The sequence below is a fragment of the Oncorhynchus mykiss genome, chromosome 4, assembly GCF_057628025.1.
Source record: "Oncorhynchus mykiss isolate SJ-2025 chromosome 4, ASM5762802v1, whole genome shotgun sequence".
NCBI classification, from domain to species: domain Eukaryota; kingdom Metazoa; phylum Chordata; class Actinopteri; order Salmoniformes; family Salmonidae; genus Oncorhynchus; species Oncorhynchus mykiss.
The window spans coordinates 83,891,077-83,911,512 of NC_143025.1; the positions used below are offsets into that span (position 1 = coordinate 83,891,077).

At 41.9% G+C, this 20,436-nt stretch overlaps 1 protein-coding gene across 1 annotated transcript; it reads right to left on the bottom strand.

Moving 5' to 3' along the window:
- Positions 1-731: 731 nt before the first annotated feature.
- On the bottom strand, positions 732-17,470 carry LOC149984164 (cytosolic 5'-nucleotidase 1A-like). Its single transcript, XM_090233179.1, has 6 exons — positions 17,183-17,470; positions 16,882-17,055; positions 9,502-9,631; positions 8,238-8,360; positions 2,899-3,086; positions 732-2,319 (listed from the first exon to the last, which is right to left on the bottom strand). Exons 1-6 carry the CDS (start codon positions 17,288-17,290, stop codon positions 1,942-1,944), a joined length of 1,101 nt encoding a protein of 366 aa, XP_090089305.1. The 5' UTR covers positions 17,291-17,470; the 3' UTR covers positions 732-1,941.
- Between the last annotated feature and the right edge of the window lie 2,966 nt (positions 17,471-20,436).

Sequence of the window (20,436 nt, forward strand, 5' to 3'; positions counted from 1 at the left end):
CTGGTCCTTAGGAAGCTATAAATAGACATGTCATTATCATATCAGTTTCCTGTTGGCATTATGCAGCCATATCACTGTGTGTGTGTGTCACTACTATGTAACACAGTCTAAAGGCGTGCCACATGCTAGCCCCCTGGGAGCAGGATACAGTCAAGTGTTGTTGACATCCCCAATGGATCCCCATCCTGACACATACGACACACATATAACCAACAGATACACTATTCATGTGTGATCATCTCCTAACATTCAGACTCTAGGGGAATCCACACATTATATTCAGTGCCCTGAAAAAGTATTTCCCCCTTTCTGATTTTCTCTATTTTTGCAAATCTTTTACACATCTTCAACCAAAACCTAAAATGAGATAAAAGGAGCCTGACTGAACAAATAATAAAAAATGTGATACTGATTTCATTTTTTTTATAAACAGTTATACAACACCCAATGTCCCCGTGTGATAAAGTAATTACCCCCTTACAATCAATAACTGCTTGTGCCACATTTTGCTGCAATGACCACAACCAAACATTTCCTGTAGTTGTTGTTCAGCCTCTCACATCACTGTGGAGGAATGTTGGCCCACTCTTCCATGCAGAACTGCTTTAACTCAGCGATATTTGTGGGTTTCTGAGGATGAACTTCTTGTTTCAGGTCCTGCCACAACATCTCAATCGGGTTTGTATCAATGTGTGGATAATACATAAAAACATGAATCAACCATTCACATCTATTTTAAACCTTTATTTAACCTTACTGCAATATGCACATGATACATCTTTATGTTAAGTTAAAAGTGAAAAAATACAGACTGGATATTCTTAAAAATAGACATTTGAATCATTCCTAAAATATGTGTTAACACACAAAGAAGAAAAAATAGAAATAGTTAATGTTCAACATACAATATAGACTGTCCTTATACATACTGTATATTCAACTGTAAACTATATGTAACAAAATACCCGACATGTAACATTTTACTAGTGGAACAGGTATGGTGAACTAGCTTGCTTGAGGTTTTGATATAACATATAGCCTAATTCAGCTTTACTAAGAGCAAGGTGAGGTTTCTTGCATCTAAAAACAAATATTTTTAAATGGAATAAGAAAATGGAATAGACTAGAACAATGCATGGATAGCAAAAATAATATAATTATTGAATATTAAAGTGTTGCTTTTAAAGTTTAGTACATTTCAGACAATAGTTTTTAAAGTCGTGCTCACAAGCCAAAATGGGTCCCCAAAAAATATGCACAATTGTGTACTACATCATCCATTTTGTATGATATGTCATGTCCTGCAAAATATTTTTTTTAAATGTTTGCAATTCGAAAATTTGACGAATTTCAATTCGTATAATATGGTACGAGTTTGTAAGTGCTTAAGATCCCGACTGCATCTAAGTGTAAATAATAAATAAATAATGTGTTAATGTCTGTTTTGTATGGTGTGCAGTGAAACCAAAACGCATATATTTTTTCAGCGCTTCATATCAATAACCATTCTACCTTGTTAGTGCACTAAAGTGCACATATCTAAAGATATAAAATACACTTTTCTAAATATACTTTCATGTGTAAAATTTGAACACCCTATGACATTTTCATAAAAAAAACTACATATTTGACCAAATACTATTAAAGACTACAATGTGATGGTGATGAGGATTGTAGGAAAGTGATCCTTTCTCTCCTCATGACAGAGAACATTAGGTGACATTGGTCCCTGATGTGAGTATTACATCTACAGTCCTAAACAATGTGTTTTTTTCTCCTGTTGATACAACATTCTCTGATAAAGATGTTTGTAATAATGTGTAAAAAAGAGAAATAATATACAATTCTGATAAACAATAAAGGTCCTACAGCTGATGACAGGGTTGTGTGCAACTAAGCATTTGCATAACATATGATATCTACCCACCACTAGGAGGCTCTTTACTTCTTGTCTTTGACATCTTTGTCAGGCTGCTCAATAAGTTCCCCCTTGTGATACTTCTGTCCGATCCCATAAGGCACGTGTGCAGCGATGGTCCCCAGCTCCTTGGCTCCCTCGATGTGGAACATCTGGTCGTCAAAGAATATGTGGGGACGGATCATTTGCAGGAGAGGCCCTTTGGGGGCCCCGGCTAGGAACAGGGCTTCGTCGATCTCCAGGCCCCAGCTCCTGAGCGTCTTGAGGACACGGGCCCCTGAGCTGGCTGCACTGCGGGCTGTTACCAAGTAGGTACGAATGGGGCAGGTCATACGCTCGTTCTTGGCGTAGAACTTTCTCTGGAGCTTCCCCAGCACCTCCAGGAAACACTTCAAGGGACCCTGAGAGAAACAAATGAGACATAGGGTTAGCATAGCATTGTTTTTACTTTTGTCCAAAATCTAAGTAAATAATACATATCAATGGGTTATTGGGACAGTCCTCTTTTATAGATGGTCTTAAGATGTTCAAACTATCACCAAGATATTAACTGCCAATGTTGATTTGCAACAACTTGGTACAATTAAGGGATTAGGGATAGTGTGACAGTTAGTTAAAAAGTTGGTTGCTAGTTAGTTGAAAATCTATAACCCCTGTATACACTCTTATAAAAAAGGGTTACAAAAGGGTTATTCGGCTGTCCCCACAGGATAACCCTGTTTGGTTCCCGGTAGAACCCTTTTTGGTCCCGGGTAGAACCCTTTTGAGTTTCATGTAAAACCCTCTGTGGAAAGGGTTCTACCTGGAACCAAAAACGGTTTCCTATGGGGACAGCCAAATAACCCCTTTACATTGTAGATAGCCCATTTTTTTCTAACAGTGTAGGAGACTCCAAATAAGGAAATCTGAAGAAAAAAAACAATGTCAAACATTTACATAAAATGTAGACATGCAGTACTTCAGAGTCCTCTCGTGATCACCTTTTTAAGAGGTATGTTCTCAAACTCCTGCTCGTGCTCAAAGAACTTATCCAGGCCACGTTGTTTCGCGATGATCTCCGACTCATCAGAGAAGAGGACTGCGTCTCCGTCAAAAGCTACTTTCAGCTGTGTGTCGGACAGCTGGTTCTCCACATCTCCAGATGCAAACATGGTCGCTGCAGCAATGCCTGTTTATAAAATATTATTAGGGTTTTATACATTCTCATAACAAATAATCTCATAATCTTTAAATATTAATAATAGTTAATAATCTTTAAATATTTCTGTTCCAAAGAAACGTGTCCATAAACCAGAATACACATTTTTTTGTTGCTGGAATTTATTTGTTGCTCGAAGCAGCCAACCCCCTGGTCCTTGTCCTAGGAATTGATTTGAATCTGGATTTGAATCTGGATTGGCCATTTCAGGCCTCAGATCAATTTAAGAGTATAATTATTGATTTTAAGATGACTCAACTGATCTCAAAATGTGAAGAACCTTGTTATATTCTTATTGATTGATTTAATTCTTACTAATAACCCCCATAAATAGTGTCTAGTGCAGGTTTTCCCAAACTGGGGTACACGTAATGCCGTCGGGGGTACGACAAATAAATATCTGATTCACAATTTTTAAAATGAAAATAAAAAAACAATTAGTAGCCTTGTTTCACTGGCAAAAATAAAATTAAACCATTTAGTGATCAGCGAAGTAACACAATGTCAAATACAGGTAGCCTAGTCAAATTAACATCCAATCACATTAACCCTTACTCTCTAACGGGAATTCCACTAATTCCACTCATTCCGTTGACTTGAAAATGTATAAATGGTTAAAAAAAAAGTAAGGCCCGCGTCCATAGAGACACATACCAGCTCTACTGGTAGTACTGCTACTACCAGCAGTACTACATCTGTACCTGTCGACGACACAAGTTGTTCTGCTTCCACAACCACATCCAATGCTAGCATCAGTAATTTTAAATTTGTTGTTAGCTCAGCTATTATGAACACTGACAGTTGTGAATCCGATGCAGCCGAAGAGCTACTGCCCCCTTGTCTGGGAAAGCACTGAACAACAGGACGTTGGACCATTGAGGAGGCGCTAATATGATGAGAACTACATTGATTTGTGGTTCACTTATATTGGGAGTAGTGCCTTTCCTCATCCACATTGTGTTATATGTGCAAAAGTACTATGTCACAACTCGATGAATCCTTCACTCTTACGCAGACATTTAGAAACAAACATGCCAATTTGAAAAATAAGCAGCGGGAGTTTTTGGAGCAAGAATTAAGCAGCTCAGCGTTCAACACCAAAGCGCCCTCAAAGCTCAACACTAAGCTAAGGATCCTGGGTCTAAACACCTCCCTCTGCAACTGGATCCTGGACTTCTTGACGGGCCGCCCCCAGGTGGTGAGGGTAGGTAGCAACACATCTACCATGCTGATCCTAAACACTGGAGCTCCCCAGGGGTGCGTGCTCAGTCCCCTCCTGTACTCCCTGTTCATCCACAACTGCATGGCCAGACACGACTCCAACACCATCATTAAGTTTGCAGACGACGCAACAGTGGTAGGCCTGATCACCAACAATGACAAGACAGCCTATAGGGAGGAGGTCAGAGACCTGTCCGGGTGTTGCCAGAATAACACCCTATCCCTCAACGTAATCAAGACTAAGGAGATGATTGTGGACTACAGGAAAAGGAGGACGGAGCATGCCCCCATTCTCTTCAACGGGGCTGTAGTGGAGCAGGTTGAGAGCTTCAAGTTCCTTGGTGTCCAAATCAATAACAAACTAGAATGGTCCAAACACACCAAGACAGTCGTGATGAGGGCACGACAAAGCCTATTCCCCTCTAAGGAAACTAAAAAGATTTGGCATGGGTCCTGAGATCCTCAAAAGGTTCTACAGCTGCAATATCGAGAGTGGTTGCATTACTGCCTGGTACGGCAATTGCTTGGCCTCTGACCGCAAGGCACTACAGAGGGTAGTGCGTATGGCCCAGTACATCACTGGGGCTAAGCTGCCTGCCAACCAGGACCTCTACACCAGGCAGTGTCAGAGGAAGGCCCTAAAACATGTCAAAGACCCCATCCACCCCAGTCATAGACTGTTCTCTCTACTACCGCATGTCAGCGGTACCGGAGTGCCAAGTCTAGGACAAAAATGCCATAAGACTCCTGAACAGGTAATCAAATGGCTACTCTGACTATTTGCATTGTGTGTCCCCACAACCCCTCTTTTTACGTTGCTGCTACTCTCTGTTTATCATATACGCATAGTCACTTTAACTATACATTCATGTACATACTACCTCAATTGAGCTGACCAACCAGTACTCCAACACATTGGCTAACCGGGCTATCTGCATTCTTTCACGCTACTGCTACTCTCTGTTCATCATATATGCATAGTCACTTTATCCAAATCTACATGTACATACTACCTCAATCAGCCTGACTAACCGGTGTCTGTATGTAGCCTCGCTACTTTTATAGCCTCGCTACTGTATACAGCCTCGCTACTGTAATTTTCCACTGTTGTTTTATTTCTTTAGTTACCTTTGTTCACCTAATACCTTTTTGCACTATTGGTTAGAGCCTGTTAGTAAGCATTTCACTGTAAGGTCTACACCTGTTGTATTCAGCGCACGTGACAGCTTTGATTTGATTCTTCAAACCACTGGAAACCAGGACAACAGGAGAGGATATTTTTCAAGTAATGGACAGCTTTGTGACATCAAATGGACTTTGGTGGTCAAGATGTGTTGGTATCTGTACTGATGGCGCAAAAGTCATGACAGGGAGACATAGTGGATTGCTCTCAATACCACTTGGGTACACTGCAGCATCCACCAAGAGGCTGTTGCTAGAAAAGGAATACCTGACAGCTTGAAAGATGTTTTGGACACTACAGTGAAAATGGTTAACTTTGTTAAAGCAAGGCCTCTGAACTCTTGTGTATTTTCTGCATTATGCATTGATATGGACAGCGACCATGTAAAGCTTTTGAAACATACAGAAGTGTGCTGGTTATCAAGGGGAAAAGTATTGACACATTTTTTTTTAATTGAGAGACGAGCGTAAAGTTTTCATTACTGACCATAATTTTCATTTCTCTGACCGATTGCATGATGACGAGTTTCTCACAGGACTGGCCTATCTGGGTGATGTTTTTTCTCGCCTGAATGATCTGAATCTAGGATTACAGGGACTCTCCGCAACTATATTCAATGTGCGGGACAAAATTGAGGCTATAATTAAGAAGTTGGAGCTCTTCTCTGTCAGCATTAACACGGATTAAACATGGGTCTTTCCATCATTGGATGATGTTTTTGTGTGACTATGAACTCAAGCTTACAGACAATGTCAAATGTGATTTAGCGAAGCACCTGAGTGAGTTTGGTGCACAATTACGCAGGTACTTTCCCGAAACGGATGACCCAAACAACTGGATTCGTTATCCCTTTCATGCCCTGCCTCCAGTCCACTTACCGATATCTGAACAAGAGAGCCTCATTGAAATTGCAGGCCTTCTGTGAAAATTTAATCAAAAGCCACTGGCAGATTTCTGGATTGGGCTGGATTGGGTTGGGCTGGATTGGGCTGGATTGGGCTGGATTGGGCTGGATTGGGTTGGGCTGGATTGGGCTGGATTGGGCTGGATTGGGTTGGGCTGGATTGGGCTGGATTGGGTTGGGCTGGATTGGGCTGGATTGGGTTGGGCTGGATTGGGCTGGATTGGGTTGGGCTGGATTGGGCTGGATTGGGCTGGATTGGGTTGGGCTGGATTGGGCTGGATTGGGTTGGGCTGGATTGGGCTGGATTGGGCTGGATTGGGTTGGGCTGGATTGGGCTGGATTGGGTTGGGCTGGATTGGGTTGGGCTGGATTGGGTTGGGCTGGATTGGGCTGGATTGGGTTGGGCTGGATTGGGTTGGGCTGGATTGGGCTGGATTGGGTTGGGCTGGATTGGGTTGGGCTGGATTGGGCTGCGCTCAGAGTATCCTTGGCAAATAGTGCAGTTAAGCCCTTTGCAACCACGTACTGTACCTATGTGAGAGTGGATTCTCAGCCATCACTAAACTAAATACAGGCACAGACTGTGAGTGGGAAAAGACAGAGACTCTTTCCAATACAACCCAACATTGCATCCTTTCAAGCACACCCTTCTCATTAACCTGTGGTGAATTATTCACAATTTTCAATGAACAAGTTTTTAAAAAATTTTTATCTAGGCAAGTCAGTTAAGAACAAATTCTTATTTTCAATGACGGCCTAGGAACAGTGGGTTAACTGCCTGCTCAGGGGCAGAACGACAGATTTGTACCTTGTCAGCTCGGGGGTTTGAACTTGCAACCTTCCAGTTACTAGTACAACGCTCTAACCACTAGGCTACCCTGCCGCCCCAGGTTTTATATGTTAGATGACAAAGTAAAGAGCAAAATGATTGATTATTATTATATTATTATTTGCGCCCTGGTCCTATAAGAGCTTTTTGTCACTTCCCACGAACTGTGTGTGTGTGTGTGTGTGTGTGTGTGTGTGTGTGTGTGTGTGTGTGTGTGTGTGTGTGTGTGTGTGTGTGTGTGTGTATGTATGTATGTGTGTATGTATGTATGTATATATATATATATATATATATATATACACACACACACACACACACACACACACACACACACACACACGTATGTAATTAATCACTTGCAGGCCGTGTCATGGTGACATTGGCTAACTCATCTCATGCGTAAATACATGTCATCAGGTCTAAGTTGTCTCACGCCGAACTACACATCTGCAGGATGTCAAATCAAAGCCACTCCTTCAGTTTAAAGTAGGTTTTGACGAAAATGTAAATGTGTCATTTTCACAAAGTTAGGATAATAACACGTTCAACTACTTAAGACATTGGCTCCAATCTAGGATGTGCCTTAATGAACAACTAAGGAATAATTCTTCACTTCTCTCATTGACTTCTCAAACCCCGGCCTGAACTGTTTGGTCTGTTTCACAAGCTTTCCTGGAAGTGTCGTGATGTTGTACAAGGAGCTACAGGAGGACAGGCTCATTGTAATGACTGGAATGGAATAAACGGAAGGGTATCGTACACATCACACATGGAAACCACATGTTTGACTATGTTCCATTGATTCCATTCCAGCCATTACAATGAGTCACAACCTATTACAACAGCATCATCCATGCATTATATCTATAGGCTATACTATAACGTGTTACCACAATGTACATCTACAGTTGTTGACTTAGCACCATTGCTAAGCTAAACAAGTTAAATCTCTAGAGGCTAAAAAACAGTGTCATCACCACCTACCCTCCTCAATGGCCTCAGTGACTTTCTCTCCATCCTTGGAGAGGTACAGGTTGGTCATGTAGGCCTTCAGATAGCCAATGGGGCTTTTCCCTCCAGTCATACAGAATCTCTCAATGGTTAAATCTGTCAGACGAAACAACAAAAACATTATCACCATATAGAAATGTGATGTAAAGTCATCAGGGTGGTGGCCAAAGATGGCCACTACATATCAAGAACAAGAGGCCTAAACAATAAAAACAACATATTTGGTCAAAGGAGCAGCATTAAAGCTGCAATATGTAACTTTTTGGTGACCCAACCAAATGCACATAGAAATTTGAGTTATAGATCTTTCATTCTCATTGAAAGCAAGTCTAACAAGCGGTAGATATCTTCTATTTGTATGCTTCCCGTTAAGTACATTTTTTTCATCTTTTACTTTCGGTTTTGTATACCAGGTGAAAATACAATATTTTTGTTTATGGAAAATGTATTTCACAGCAGTTTAGATACAATGACTGTCTGTTTGTTTCGAATTTTAGCAACAAGGAAATGACGGAGCGATTTCTGCATATTGTACCTTTTAAATTGGATGTCCAATCATTCAATGGACCCCGAGAAAGAGCACCACCAACTGGTGCTGGTTTAAATATATAGGTACAACTGTCCCAGAGTCCCGGTAAGACGACTGATAACAAGCAGGAGATAGGGATGCACACAATCCACACTTTATTGCCTATTCACCAAACAGACACACACACAACTTTACAAAGGAGGGAACTAGTAGTGTTGATAGTGTATAGTGTCAAAGATGCTTGATCAGGAAATGTCCAGAGGCAGGATTGTCCATGTAGAAGGTCCAGATATTAGTTGAAGTGGTACATGGTTCTTATGACATGTTGTCTCTGCAACCCTAAGTTCAACAAAAGCACAGACTGTGTTGGGGTTTGAAATCCCCACCAGGTACAGCTTATGATTGACTGACCAGGTCACATGAATCTAATCGGGGAAGAGAGTTCTGGAAGGGCCTTTTGCAACCCCCTAGCAACAGAGTAGTCAGGGCAAGAGGTGTGAAGCCAGGGGATGGTAACCGCTGCTGGGCTGGAGTTTCTCTCTAAAGTTTGTGCCTCTGTGTACCAGGGCCAGAGAGAGGGATTGAGATAGGGTTTTTAACAGGCCCCATACTTTGCATTACAAAACAGGTGTGTCTTATAACATCGTAGATGTGGCTGTAACATTGCAGTAAGCGTGTCAAAGCGCGTTGTATGCGTGTTTTACGGACCGTAGTGGTTGATGCTGTTGATGAGGCGCACCCCGACCTGGGCGTGGTTATTAGTCATCAGGACGATGTCAAACAGCTCCTCACTGTCGGGGTAGAGCTGCCTCAGTCTGGAGTTTACCGTCATCAGAGCCTGCAGAGTGTGTGTGTGTGAGTGTGTTTTCAGGGATTAAGAAACGATGACACAACCTGTCTGGTTTGTATTAGACTAGACCAACTACAACCTGGCTGGTTTGTATTAGACCAACTACAACCTGGCTGGTTTGTATTAGACCAACTACAACCTGGCTGGTTTGTATTAGAACAACTACAACCTGGCTGGTTTGTATTAGACTAGACCAACTACAACCTGGCTGGTTTATATTAGACCAACTACAACCTGGCTGGTTTGTATTAGACCAACTACAACCTGGCTGGTTTGTATTAGACCAACTACAACCTGGCTGGTTTGTATTAGACCAACTACAACCTGGCTGGTTTGTATTAGACCAACTACAACCTGGCTGGTTTGTATTAGACTAGACAAATTACAACCTGGCTGGTTTGTATTAGACCAACTACAACCTGGCTGGTTTATACTAGACTAGACCAACTACAACCTGACTGGTTTGTATTAGACTAGACCAACTACAACCTGGCTGGTTTATACTAGACTAGACCAACTACAACCTGACTGGTTTGTATTAGACCAACTACAACCTGACTGGTTTGTATTAGACTAGAACAACTACAACCTGGCTGGTTTGTATTAGACCAACTACAACCTGTCTGGTTTGTATTAGACTAGACCAACTACAACCTGGCTGGTTTGTACTAGACTAGACCAACTACAACCTGGCTGGTTTGTATTAGACCAACTACAACCTGGCTGGTTTGTATTAGACCAACTACAACCTGGCTGGTTTGTACTAGACTAGACCAACTACAACCTGGCTGGTTTGTATTAGACTAGACCAACTACAACCTGGCTGGTTTGTATTAGACCAACTACAACCTGGCTGGTTTGTATTAGACCAACTACAACCTGGCTGGTTTGTATTAGAACAACTACAACCTGGCTGGTTTGTATTAGACTAGACCAACTACAACCTGGCTGGTTTATATTAGACCAACTACAACCTGGCTGGTTTGTATTAGACCAACTACAACCTGGCTGGTTTGTATTAGACCAACTACAACCTGGCTGGTTTGTATTAGACCAACTACAACCTGGCTGGTTTGTATTAGACCAACTACAACCTGGCTGGTTTGTATTAGACTAGACAAATTACAACCTGGCTGGTTTGTATTAGACCAACTACAACCTGGCTGGTTTATACTAGACTAGACCAACTACAACCTGACTGGTTTGTATTAGACTAGACCAACTACAACCTGGCTGGTTTATACTAGACTAGACCAACTACAACCTGACTGGTTTGTATTAGACCAACTACAACCTGACTGGTTTGTATTAGACTAGAACAACTACAACCTGGCTGGTTTGTATTAGACCAACTACAACCTGTCTGGTTTGTATTAGACTAGACCAACTACAACCTGGCTGGTTTGTACTAGACTAGACCAACTACAACCTGGCTGGTTTGTATTAGACCAACTACAACCTGGCTGGTTTGTATTAGACCAACTACAACCTGGCTGGTTTGTACTAGACTAGACCAACTACAACCTGGCTGGTTTGTATTAGACTAGACCAACTACAACCTGGCTGGTTTGTATTAGACCAACTACAACCTGGCTGGTTTGTATTAGACCAACTACAACCTGGCTGGTTTGTACTAGACTAGACCAACTACAACCTGGCTGGTTTGTATTAGACCAACTACAACCTGGCTGGTTTGTATTAGACCAACTACAACCTGGCTGGTTTGTATTAGACTAGACAAATTACAACCTGGCTGGTTTGTATTAGACCAACTACAACCTGGCTGGTTTATACTAGACTAGACCAACTACAACCTGACTGGTTTGTATTAGACTAGACCAACTACAACCTGGCTGGTTTATACTAGACTAGACCAACTACAACCTGACTGGTTTGTATTAGACCAACTACAACCTGACTGGTTTGTATTAGACCAACTACAACCTGGCTGGTTTGTATTAGACCAACTACAACCTGGCTGGTTTGTACTAGACTAGACCAACTACAACCTGGCTGGTTTGTATTAGACCAACTACAACCTGGCTGGTTTGTATTAGACCAACTACAACCTGGCTGGTTTGTATTAGACTAGACAAATTACAACCTGGCTGGTTTGTATTAGACTAGACCGACTATAACCTGGCTGGTTTGTACTAGACTAGACCAACTACAACCTGGCTGGTTTATACTAGACTAGACCGACTATAACCTGGCTGGTTTGTACTAGACTAGACCAACTACAACCTGACTGGTTTGTATTAGACCAACTACAACCTGGCTGGTTTGTATTAGACCAACTACAACCTGGCTGGTTTGTATTAGACCAACTACAACCTGGCTGGTTTGTATTAGACCAAATACATCCTGGCTGGTTTGTATTAGACTAGACCAACTACCACATGGCTGGTGTGTACTAGACTAGACCAACTACAACCTGACTGGTTTGTATTAGACCAACTACAACCTGGCTGGTTTGTATTAGACTAGACCAATTACAACCTGGCTGGTTTGTATTAGACCAACTACAACCTGGCTGGTTTGTATTAGACCAACTACAACCTGGCTGGTTTGTATTAGACCAACTACAACCTGGCTGGTTTGTATTAGACCAACTACAACCTGGCTGGTTTGTATTAGACTAGACCAACTACAACCTGGCTGGTTTGTATTAGACCAACTACAACCTGGCTGGTTTGTATTAGACCAACTACAACCTGGCTGGTTTCTATTAGACCAAATACATCCTGGCTGGTTTGTATTAGACTAGACCAACTACAACCTGGCTGATTTGTATTAGACCAACTACAACCTGGCTGGTTTGTATTAGACTAGACAAATTACAACCTGGCTGGTTTGTATTAGACCAACTACAACCTGGCTGGTTTGTATTAGACCAACTATAACCTGGCTGGTTTGTACTAGACCAACTACAACCTGGCTGGTTTGTATTAGACCAACTATAACCTGGCTGGTTTGTACTAGACCAACTACAACCTGGCTGGTTTGTATTAGACTAGACCAATTACAACCTGGCTGGTTTGTATTAGACCAACTACAACCTGGCTGGTTTGTATTAGACCAACTACAACCTGGCTGGTTTGTATTAGACCAACTACAACCTGGCTGGTTTGTATTAGACCAACTACAACCTGGCTGGTTTGTATTAGACTAGACCAACTACAACCTGGCTGGTTTGTATTAGACCAACTACAACCTGGCTGGTTTGTATTAGACCAACTACAACCTGGCTGGTTTGTACAAGACTAGACCGACTACAACCTGGCTGGTTTATACTAGACTAGACCGACTATAACCTGGCTGGTTTGTACTAGACTAGACCAACTACAACCTGGCTGGTTTGTATTAGACTAGACCGACTATAACCTGGCTGGTTTGTACTAGACTAGACCAACTACAACCTGGCTGGTTTATACTAGACTAGACCGACTATAACCTGGCTGGTTTGTACTAGACTAGACCAACTACAACCTGACTGGTTTGTATTAGACCAACTACAACCTGGCTGGTTTGTATTAGACCAACTACAACCTGGCTGGTTTGTATTAGACCAACTACAACCTGGCTGGTTTGTATTAGACCAAATACATCCTGGCTGGTTTGTATTAGACTAGAACAACTACCACATGGCTGGTGTGTACTAGACTAGACCAACTACAACCTGACTGGTTTGTATTAGACCAACTACAACCTGGCTGGTTTGTATTAGACCAAATACATCCTGGCTGGTTTGTAGTAGACTAGACCAACTACAACCTGGCTGATTTGTATTAGACTAGACCGACTACAACCTGGCTGGTTTGTATTAGACCAACTACAACCTGGCTGGTTTGTATTAGACCAAATACAACCTGGCTGGTTTGTATTAGACCAACTACAACCTGGCTGGTTTGTATTAGACCAACTACAACCTGGCTGGTTTGTATTAGACCAACTACAACCTGGCTGGTTTGTACAAGACTAGACCGACTACAACCTGGCTGGTTTATACTAGACTAGACCGACTATAACCTGGCTGGTTTGTACTAGACTAGACCAACTACAACCTGGCTGGTTTGTATTAGACTAGACCGACTACAACCTGGCTGGTTTGTATTAGACCAACTACAACCTGTCTGGTTTGTATTAGACTAGACCGACTACAACCTGGCTGGTTTGTATTAGACCAAATACAACCTGGCTGGTTTGTATTAGACTAGACCAACTACAACCTGGCTGATTTGTATTAGACCTACTACAACCTGGCTGGTTTGTATTAGACCAAATACAACCTGACTGGTTTGTATTAGACTAGACCAACTACAACCTGACTGGTTTGTATTAGACCAACAACAACCTGGCTGGTATGTATTAGACCAACTACAACCTGGCTGGTTTGTATTAGACCAAATACAACCTGGCTGGTTTGTATTAGACTAGACCAACTACAACCTGGCTGATTTGTATTAGACCAAATACAACCTGGCTGGTTTGTATTAGAACAACTACAACCTGGCTGGTTTGTATTAGACCAACTACAACCTGGCTGGTTTGTATTAGACCAAATACATCCTGGCTGGTTTGTATTAGACTAGACCAACTACAACCTGGCTGATTTGTATTAGACTAGACCAACTACAACCTGACTGGTTTGTATTAGACTAGACTGACTACAACCTGGCTGGTTTGTATTAGACCAACTACAACCTGGCTGGTTTGTATTAGACCAAATACATCCTGGCTGGTTTGTATTAGACTAGACCAACTACAACCTGGCTGATTTGTATTAGACTAGACCAACTACAACCTGACTGGTTTGTATTAGACTAGACCAACTACAACCTGGCTGGTTTGTACTAGACTAGACCAACTACAACCTGACTGGTTTGTATTAGACTAGACCAACTACAACCTGGCTGGTTTGTACTAGACTAGACCAACTACAACCTGGATGGTTTCTATTAGACTAGACCAACTACAACCTGGCTGGTTTGTACTAGACTAGACCAACTACAACCTGGCTGGTTTGTATTAGACCAACTACAACCTGGCTGGTTTGTATTAGACTAGACCGACTACAACCTGGCTGGTTTGTATTAGACCTACTACAACCTGGCTGGTTTGTACTAGACTAGACCAACTACAACCTGACTGGTTTGTATTAGACCAACTACAACCTGGCTGGTTTGTATTAGACCAACTACAACCTGGCTGGTTTGTATTAGACCAACTACAACCTGGCTGGTTTGTATTAGACCAACTACAACCTGGCTGGTTTGTATTAGACCAACTACAACCTGGCTGGTTTGTATTAGACCAACTACAACCTGACTGGTTTGTATTAGACCAACTACAACCTGTCTGGTTTGTATTAGACCAACTACAACCTGGCTGGTTTGTATTAGACCAACTACAACCTGGCTGGTTTGTATTAGACCAACTACAACCTGGCTGGTTTGTATTAGACCAACTACAACCTGGATGGTTTGTATTAGACCAACTACAACCTGGCTGGTTTGTACTAGACTAGACCAACTACAACCTGGATGGTTTCTATTAGACTAGACCAACTACAACCTGGCTGGTTTGTACTAGACTAGACCAACTACAACCTGGCTGGTTTGTATTAGACCAACTACAAACTGGCTGGTTTGTATTAGACTAGACCGACTACAACCTGGCTGGTTTGTATTAGACCTACTACAACCTGGCTGGTTTGTACTAGACTAGACCAACTACAACCTGACTGGTTTGTATTAGACCAACTACAACCTGGCTGGTTTGTATTAGACCAACTACAACCTGGCTGGTTTGTATTAGACCAACTACAACCTGGCTGGTTTGTATTAGACCAACTACAACCTGGCTGGTTTGTATTAGACCAACTACAACCTGGCTGGTTTGTATTAGACCAACTACAACCTGACTGGTTTGTATTAGACCAACTACAACCTGTCTGGTTTGTATTAGACCAACTACAACCTGGCTGGTTTGTATTAGACCAACTACAACCTGGCTGGTTTGTATTAGACCAACTACAACCTGGCTGGTTTGTATTAGACCAACTACAACCTGGATGGTTTGTATTAGACCAACTACAACCTGGCTGGTTTGTATTAGACCAACTACAACCTGGCTAGTTTGTACTAGACTAGACCGACTATAACCTGGCTGGTTTATACTAGACTAGACCGACTATAACCTGGCTGGTTTGTACTAGACTAGACCAACTACAACCTGGCTGGTTTGTACTAGACCAATTACAACCTGACTGGTTTGTACTAGACTAGACCGACTATAACCTGGCTGGTTTATACTAGACTAGACCGACTATAACCTGGCTGGTTTGTATTAGACTAGACCAACTACAACCTGGCTGGTTTGTACTAGACCAATTACAACCTGACTGGTTTGTACTAGACTAGACCAATTACAACCTGACTGGTTTGTACTAGACTAGACCAACTACAACCTGACTGGTTTGTACTAGACTAGACCAACTATAACCTGGCTGGTTTGTACTAGACCAATTACAACCTGACTGGTTTGTACTAGACTAGACCAACTACAACCTGACTGGTTTGTACTAGACCAATTACAACCTGACTGGTTTGTACTAGACTAGACCATCTACAACCTGGCTGGTTTGTATTAGACCAAATACAACCTGGCTGGTCTGTATTAGACTGAAAGCCACGGCTCCAATAAGCCACGCATCCAATCTGATAGACAGGCACCTCTACAATATATTATCAAAAAGGCTCAACATTGAATACCTCCCATCACAAAAATATTCCTTTTCAAACCTTTACACAAGGGTTCCTCGAATGAACTTTTCAGAGGGGTTCCTCAAGGAAACCTTTTTCAACTGGAAAGGTTCTGTAGGTGTGGCAACCCTAAAGGTTCTTCCAGGCACCTTTACTTCTAAGAGTGTAGAACAGTTTAAATAGGGAAAAACAAGAATATTCTGCCAAAGTGTCATTCATGCATTCATGTATAGATGGTGTGCATAATTGTGGGAAACACTATTGCCTATTGTAATTCTGAGCAAAACACTATTCTTGATGCATTACACAAATTCCATCTAGGCCTAAAGACATTGGCAACAGTGAATGAAGTTTCATTTTCACCCACAATACAGAATCTATATGAAGTCGTAGTGCAACCCCACCCTCTTATACTCCCATATGCAGACATGCAAGTAGGCCAAATCTTTAGTTAATTCAATCCCTCTAATATACCTTCACAAGGGGAAACGCAACACCTGGCATGAGTGGCTCATTCTCGTGCTCCTGTTGATTCATGTAGGCCATATACTTCTCGACTCCCTCTTCCTGATAGATCTTCCGTTCCTCATCCATGTTGAAAAGGGTTCGAGAGGAGACGGCGATTGTCACGGCATTCTGGGGTTTGGGCTATTTGGAAAACAAGATTATAAAGCAAAAGTTTTTGTCAAATAAATTAGCAATATTGTATACGTGAAGATAGTTATTTTATAGGCAAAATTGCAAACAGCTGCAAATGTAAAAATGTATAACTTACGGTTCTAGGTTTCCTTGTTTTTAAACTGTCAGAACAGGCTGATGCTGTCCAGTCCTTTTCCTCTCCAGCGTTAGTGGCTGCTGGATCGGTAGGTTTGATTTCACTCATATTTGGCCTGGGATGGAAAAGTTCTAGGTCTGGTAGATCCGTAACACTGATTCCAAATGTAGATGGACAGACCAAGCGATGACACCGTTATGGAAATGTTTGGATCGGCGTGTCTAACTCTGTTGTTCAGCATTCTCTTACAACAGATCTGATATGTCATATAACTCGCAAACACTCATGGGATAGGCTAAAGGTCGCTTTGACTATCACTGTTCAAAAATGCAACTCGTTTGCCAGTTGACTTCACCTATATTGTGGTCTGCCTAACACGTTCTGACAGAGCTCATATATACAAGCATTTTGCTACACTTGCATTAACATCTGCTAACCGTGTATGTGACAAATAAAATTTGATTTGACCTGCTTACATATTGGAAGCAAAATATTTTTATTTAGTTAAAAGATGAGGTATAATAATTTTAATCAGAATACACAATTAACGTTTAAATATTATTAGTAACATAATAAATAGCAGTAGAATAACTGCATATTAAATAATGCTGTAATTTAAATCTGTATACCCCATGTAGGCTACTGCCCCTTTAAGAGCTATAAATAATTGTGTACCCTATTTTGTGATTCTCACCAAATATATTGTTGTTTTCTCACACTATTCAAACCCAAAAAGTGAATATCGCGATTATAAAACTCTCTTTATAGATCACATATTTCAAACAAATAATCTGAACTAAAAACTCCACACATATTTTGGAATTTATTTGCATCCTTGAAAATCGCTAATCAATATCCAAAAACAGCACACAAAAACCTATACATCGCCATCTTCTCTTTTTTGTGGCACCAATGTGAGGGTTTATGGCAGGGGAAACGGTGCTGCAGTATTCTAGTGTGTGGTGCGGGTGTGATGAGAGATCCGGTGGAATACGACGTTACGAGCGCTGATGCCTTGATCCACAGGCGAAATCCCAGGGGGGAAGGGGGGACACAACCCCCCCCCATCCTGGGAAAAATATGATTTGTACCCCCCAATATATCACTGGAAACATAACTATGTAATTTCAATAATATTAATAATACTCAATGAAAGCACTTGCGCTAATTGTAGACACTTATTAGCTCGTTTTTAAGTTTCAAAAGATTGCGACCCCCACCCTTTGCCTCACAATGGTTTATCCACTGCCTCCCAACCCTCAGCAGTGGCACAAGATGCAGGTACTGTGCATGTGTGGGAATCTGACGGAGTCTACCACTCAATACAAGAAAACACATTTAATAACCGTCACCAGTCTTCATTTTCGTGGCATTCTATTACAGGTCACATTATGTTAGTTGATGTTTGCTAGCTAGCTACAGTAACATCAACCAGTGTTTGCAGCTATTTGAATCAATGAGAGAAACTAGCGATGCAATGTTGTGTGTTCCTTAACTGGCAAGGTAACAGGGTTCGTGTCTACCGTCTGAAAGGCACTTAATACACGTAACTAACGTGAGGTTATTCCAGTCAATCGCACCATAATTATGTTTTATGTTGTCAGGGTTCACACACACACAATGGCTGAATTTGCACAGCCAGCGAGCAAACTAAAGCAAACATTAGCTAGCAAGCTAGCTAGTACCTATTCAATTTATGTGGAGTCGTCAAAGATGGAATATTTGTTATCGTCTGTTTATGCCAAGATCAGCATGTAGCTGTAGTGCTTCGACGTTCCTGTGATACGGTTAGCTATAAACTGAACTCCAAACGGAACAGAACTACTCTACCATTGTCTTAAATATATTTAATGGTCTCGTTGCAAAAGCTAAATTGTCGCTTGGGGACTTTGAAGCACCTGTGTGCCGATCTTGAGTAAACTGACGATAGCAAAGATTATAGCAAACGCCACCGAAACGTAATTGGTGCCCGCTAGCTCTGCAAATTCAGCTATTGTTGGAAGCCAGCCACTAAAAAACAAACTACATTACAATTACAAAAGGTTGCAGCATGCGTTGTGTAAATGGTTAACTCATACAGCTGTCAACCCTTGTCACTGCAATCCGTTTCATATTTGCTAGCTGACCAGCTAGCTAGCTACCTTTTAGATTGAAGCCCATCTAGAATGATAGAAGCCCATCTCCTACTGGTAATAACCTGCACACTGTGTGTAGCCAGCCAGGTAAAAAAAATGGCAGAAAAAGGACAGAGTATTTTTCAGTACACCAAAACGCTAAGTAAGAACCCTAGTAGCCTAATATCTCAAAAACAAGTTGATAAAATGCTAATAAGAAAGTGAAATGCTAATAGAAATGTTTCACAATGATGTCATTAGGCATATCAGGCAACAGATGGCACACAGACAGCAGAGCTGGGGACAGATGGGCAGGGACAGCAGAGATGGGGACAGATGGGCAGGGACAGCAGAGCTGGGGACAGATGGCACACAGACAGCAGAGCTGGGGACAGATGGCACACAGACAGCGGAGCTGGGGACAGATGGCACACAGACAGCGGAGCTGGGGACAGATGGCACACAGACAGCAGAGCTGGGGACAGATGGCACACAGACAGCAGAGCTGGGGACAGATGGGCAGAGGGACAGGGAGTCTCAGGTAAGTTTGTTGAGTCTTTGTTTGGCAACATTATGAAAGGTTTTTTAGACTTGTAAAATAGGACATAATTGGAAACACCCCCACTCTCAACTTAAACTGGTGACTGAACTAAGATTTGTTTAAGGCAATGGTATTGCTGTTGTGATTAATTGTGTCGTTTTGGGTACCGGTAGTTAGGAGTACAGCAAACACCTTATTTATTTTCTAGGATTCAGACTGTGAGGCAGTGAGTGTGGTGAAAGGGGAAGAGCCAGGGAGAGAGACTTCAGGACGGTTTCACATCTACGGCAGGACCAGGTGTCAACCTTGTTGCCAGCAGCACCAGTATAGGGAACAGTGGCACAGCATTGTCCAGTTACCTCAGTTATGGCACAAAACCATATCAGCCACACCCACAATTTATAGAACCGCAAACTCTTGCCAACAGACTGTTGACGTTTCAAGAAAGATGGCTTTGCAATTTCCCCTGGCTACCTTATAATCCATCAGTAAAAGGAGTGTTGTGTTTTCACTGTAGCCAAGGGTTTTCAAGCCAGCCATCTATTGGCCAAAGAGCAGATGCTGCCTTCATTAGTGCAGGATTTAGGAACTGGAGAAAA

Coding starts and splice junctions, on each gene's coding strand:
- LOC149984164 (XM_090233179.1), bottom strand. CDS start 17,290: ATGAGTGAAATCAAACCTACCGATCCAGCAGCCACTAACGCTGGAGAG. Junction 9,632..16,881: donor TTGCGTTTCCCCTTGTGAAG/GTATATTAGAGG, acceptor CACACTCTGCAG/GCTCTGATGACGGTAAACTC. Junction 3,087..8,237: donor CACTGAGGCCATTGAGGAGG/GTAGGTGGTGAT, acceptor TTTTATAAACAG/GCATTGCTGCAGCGACCATG.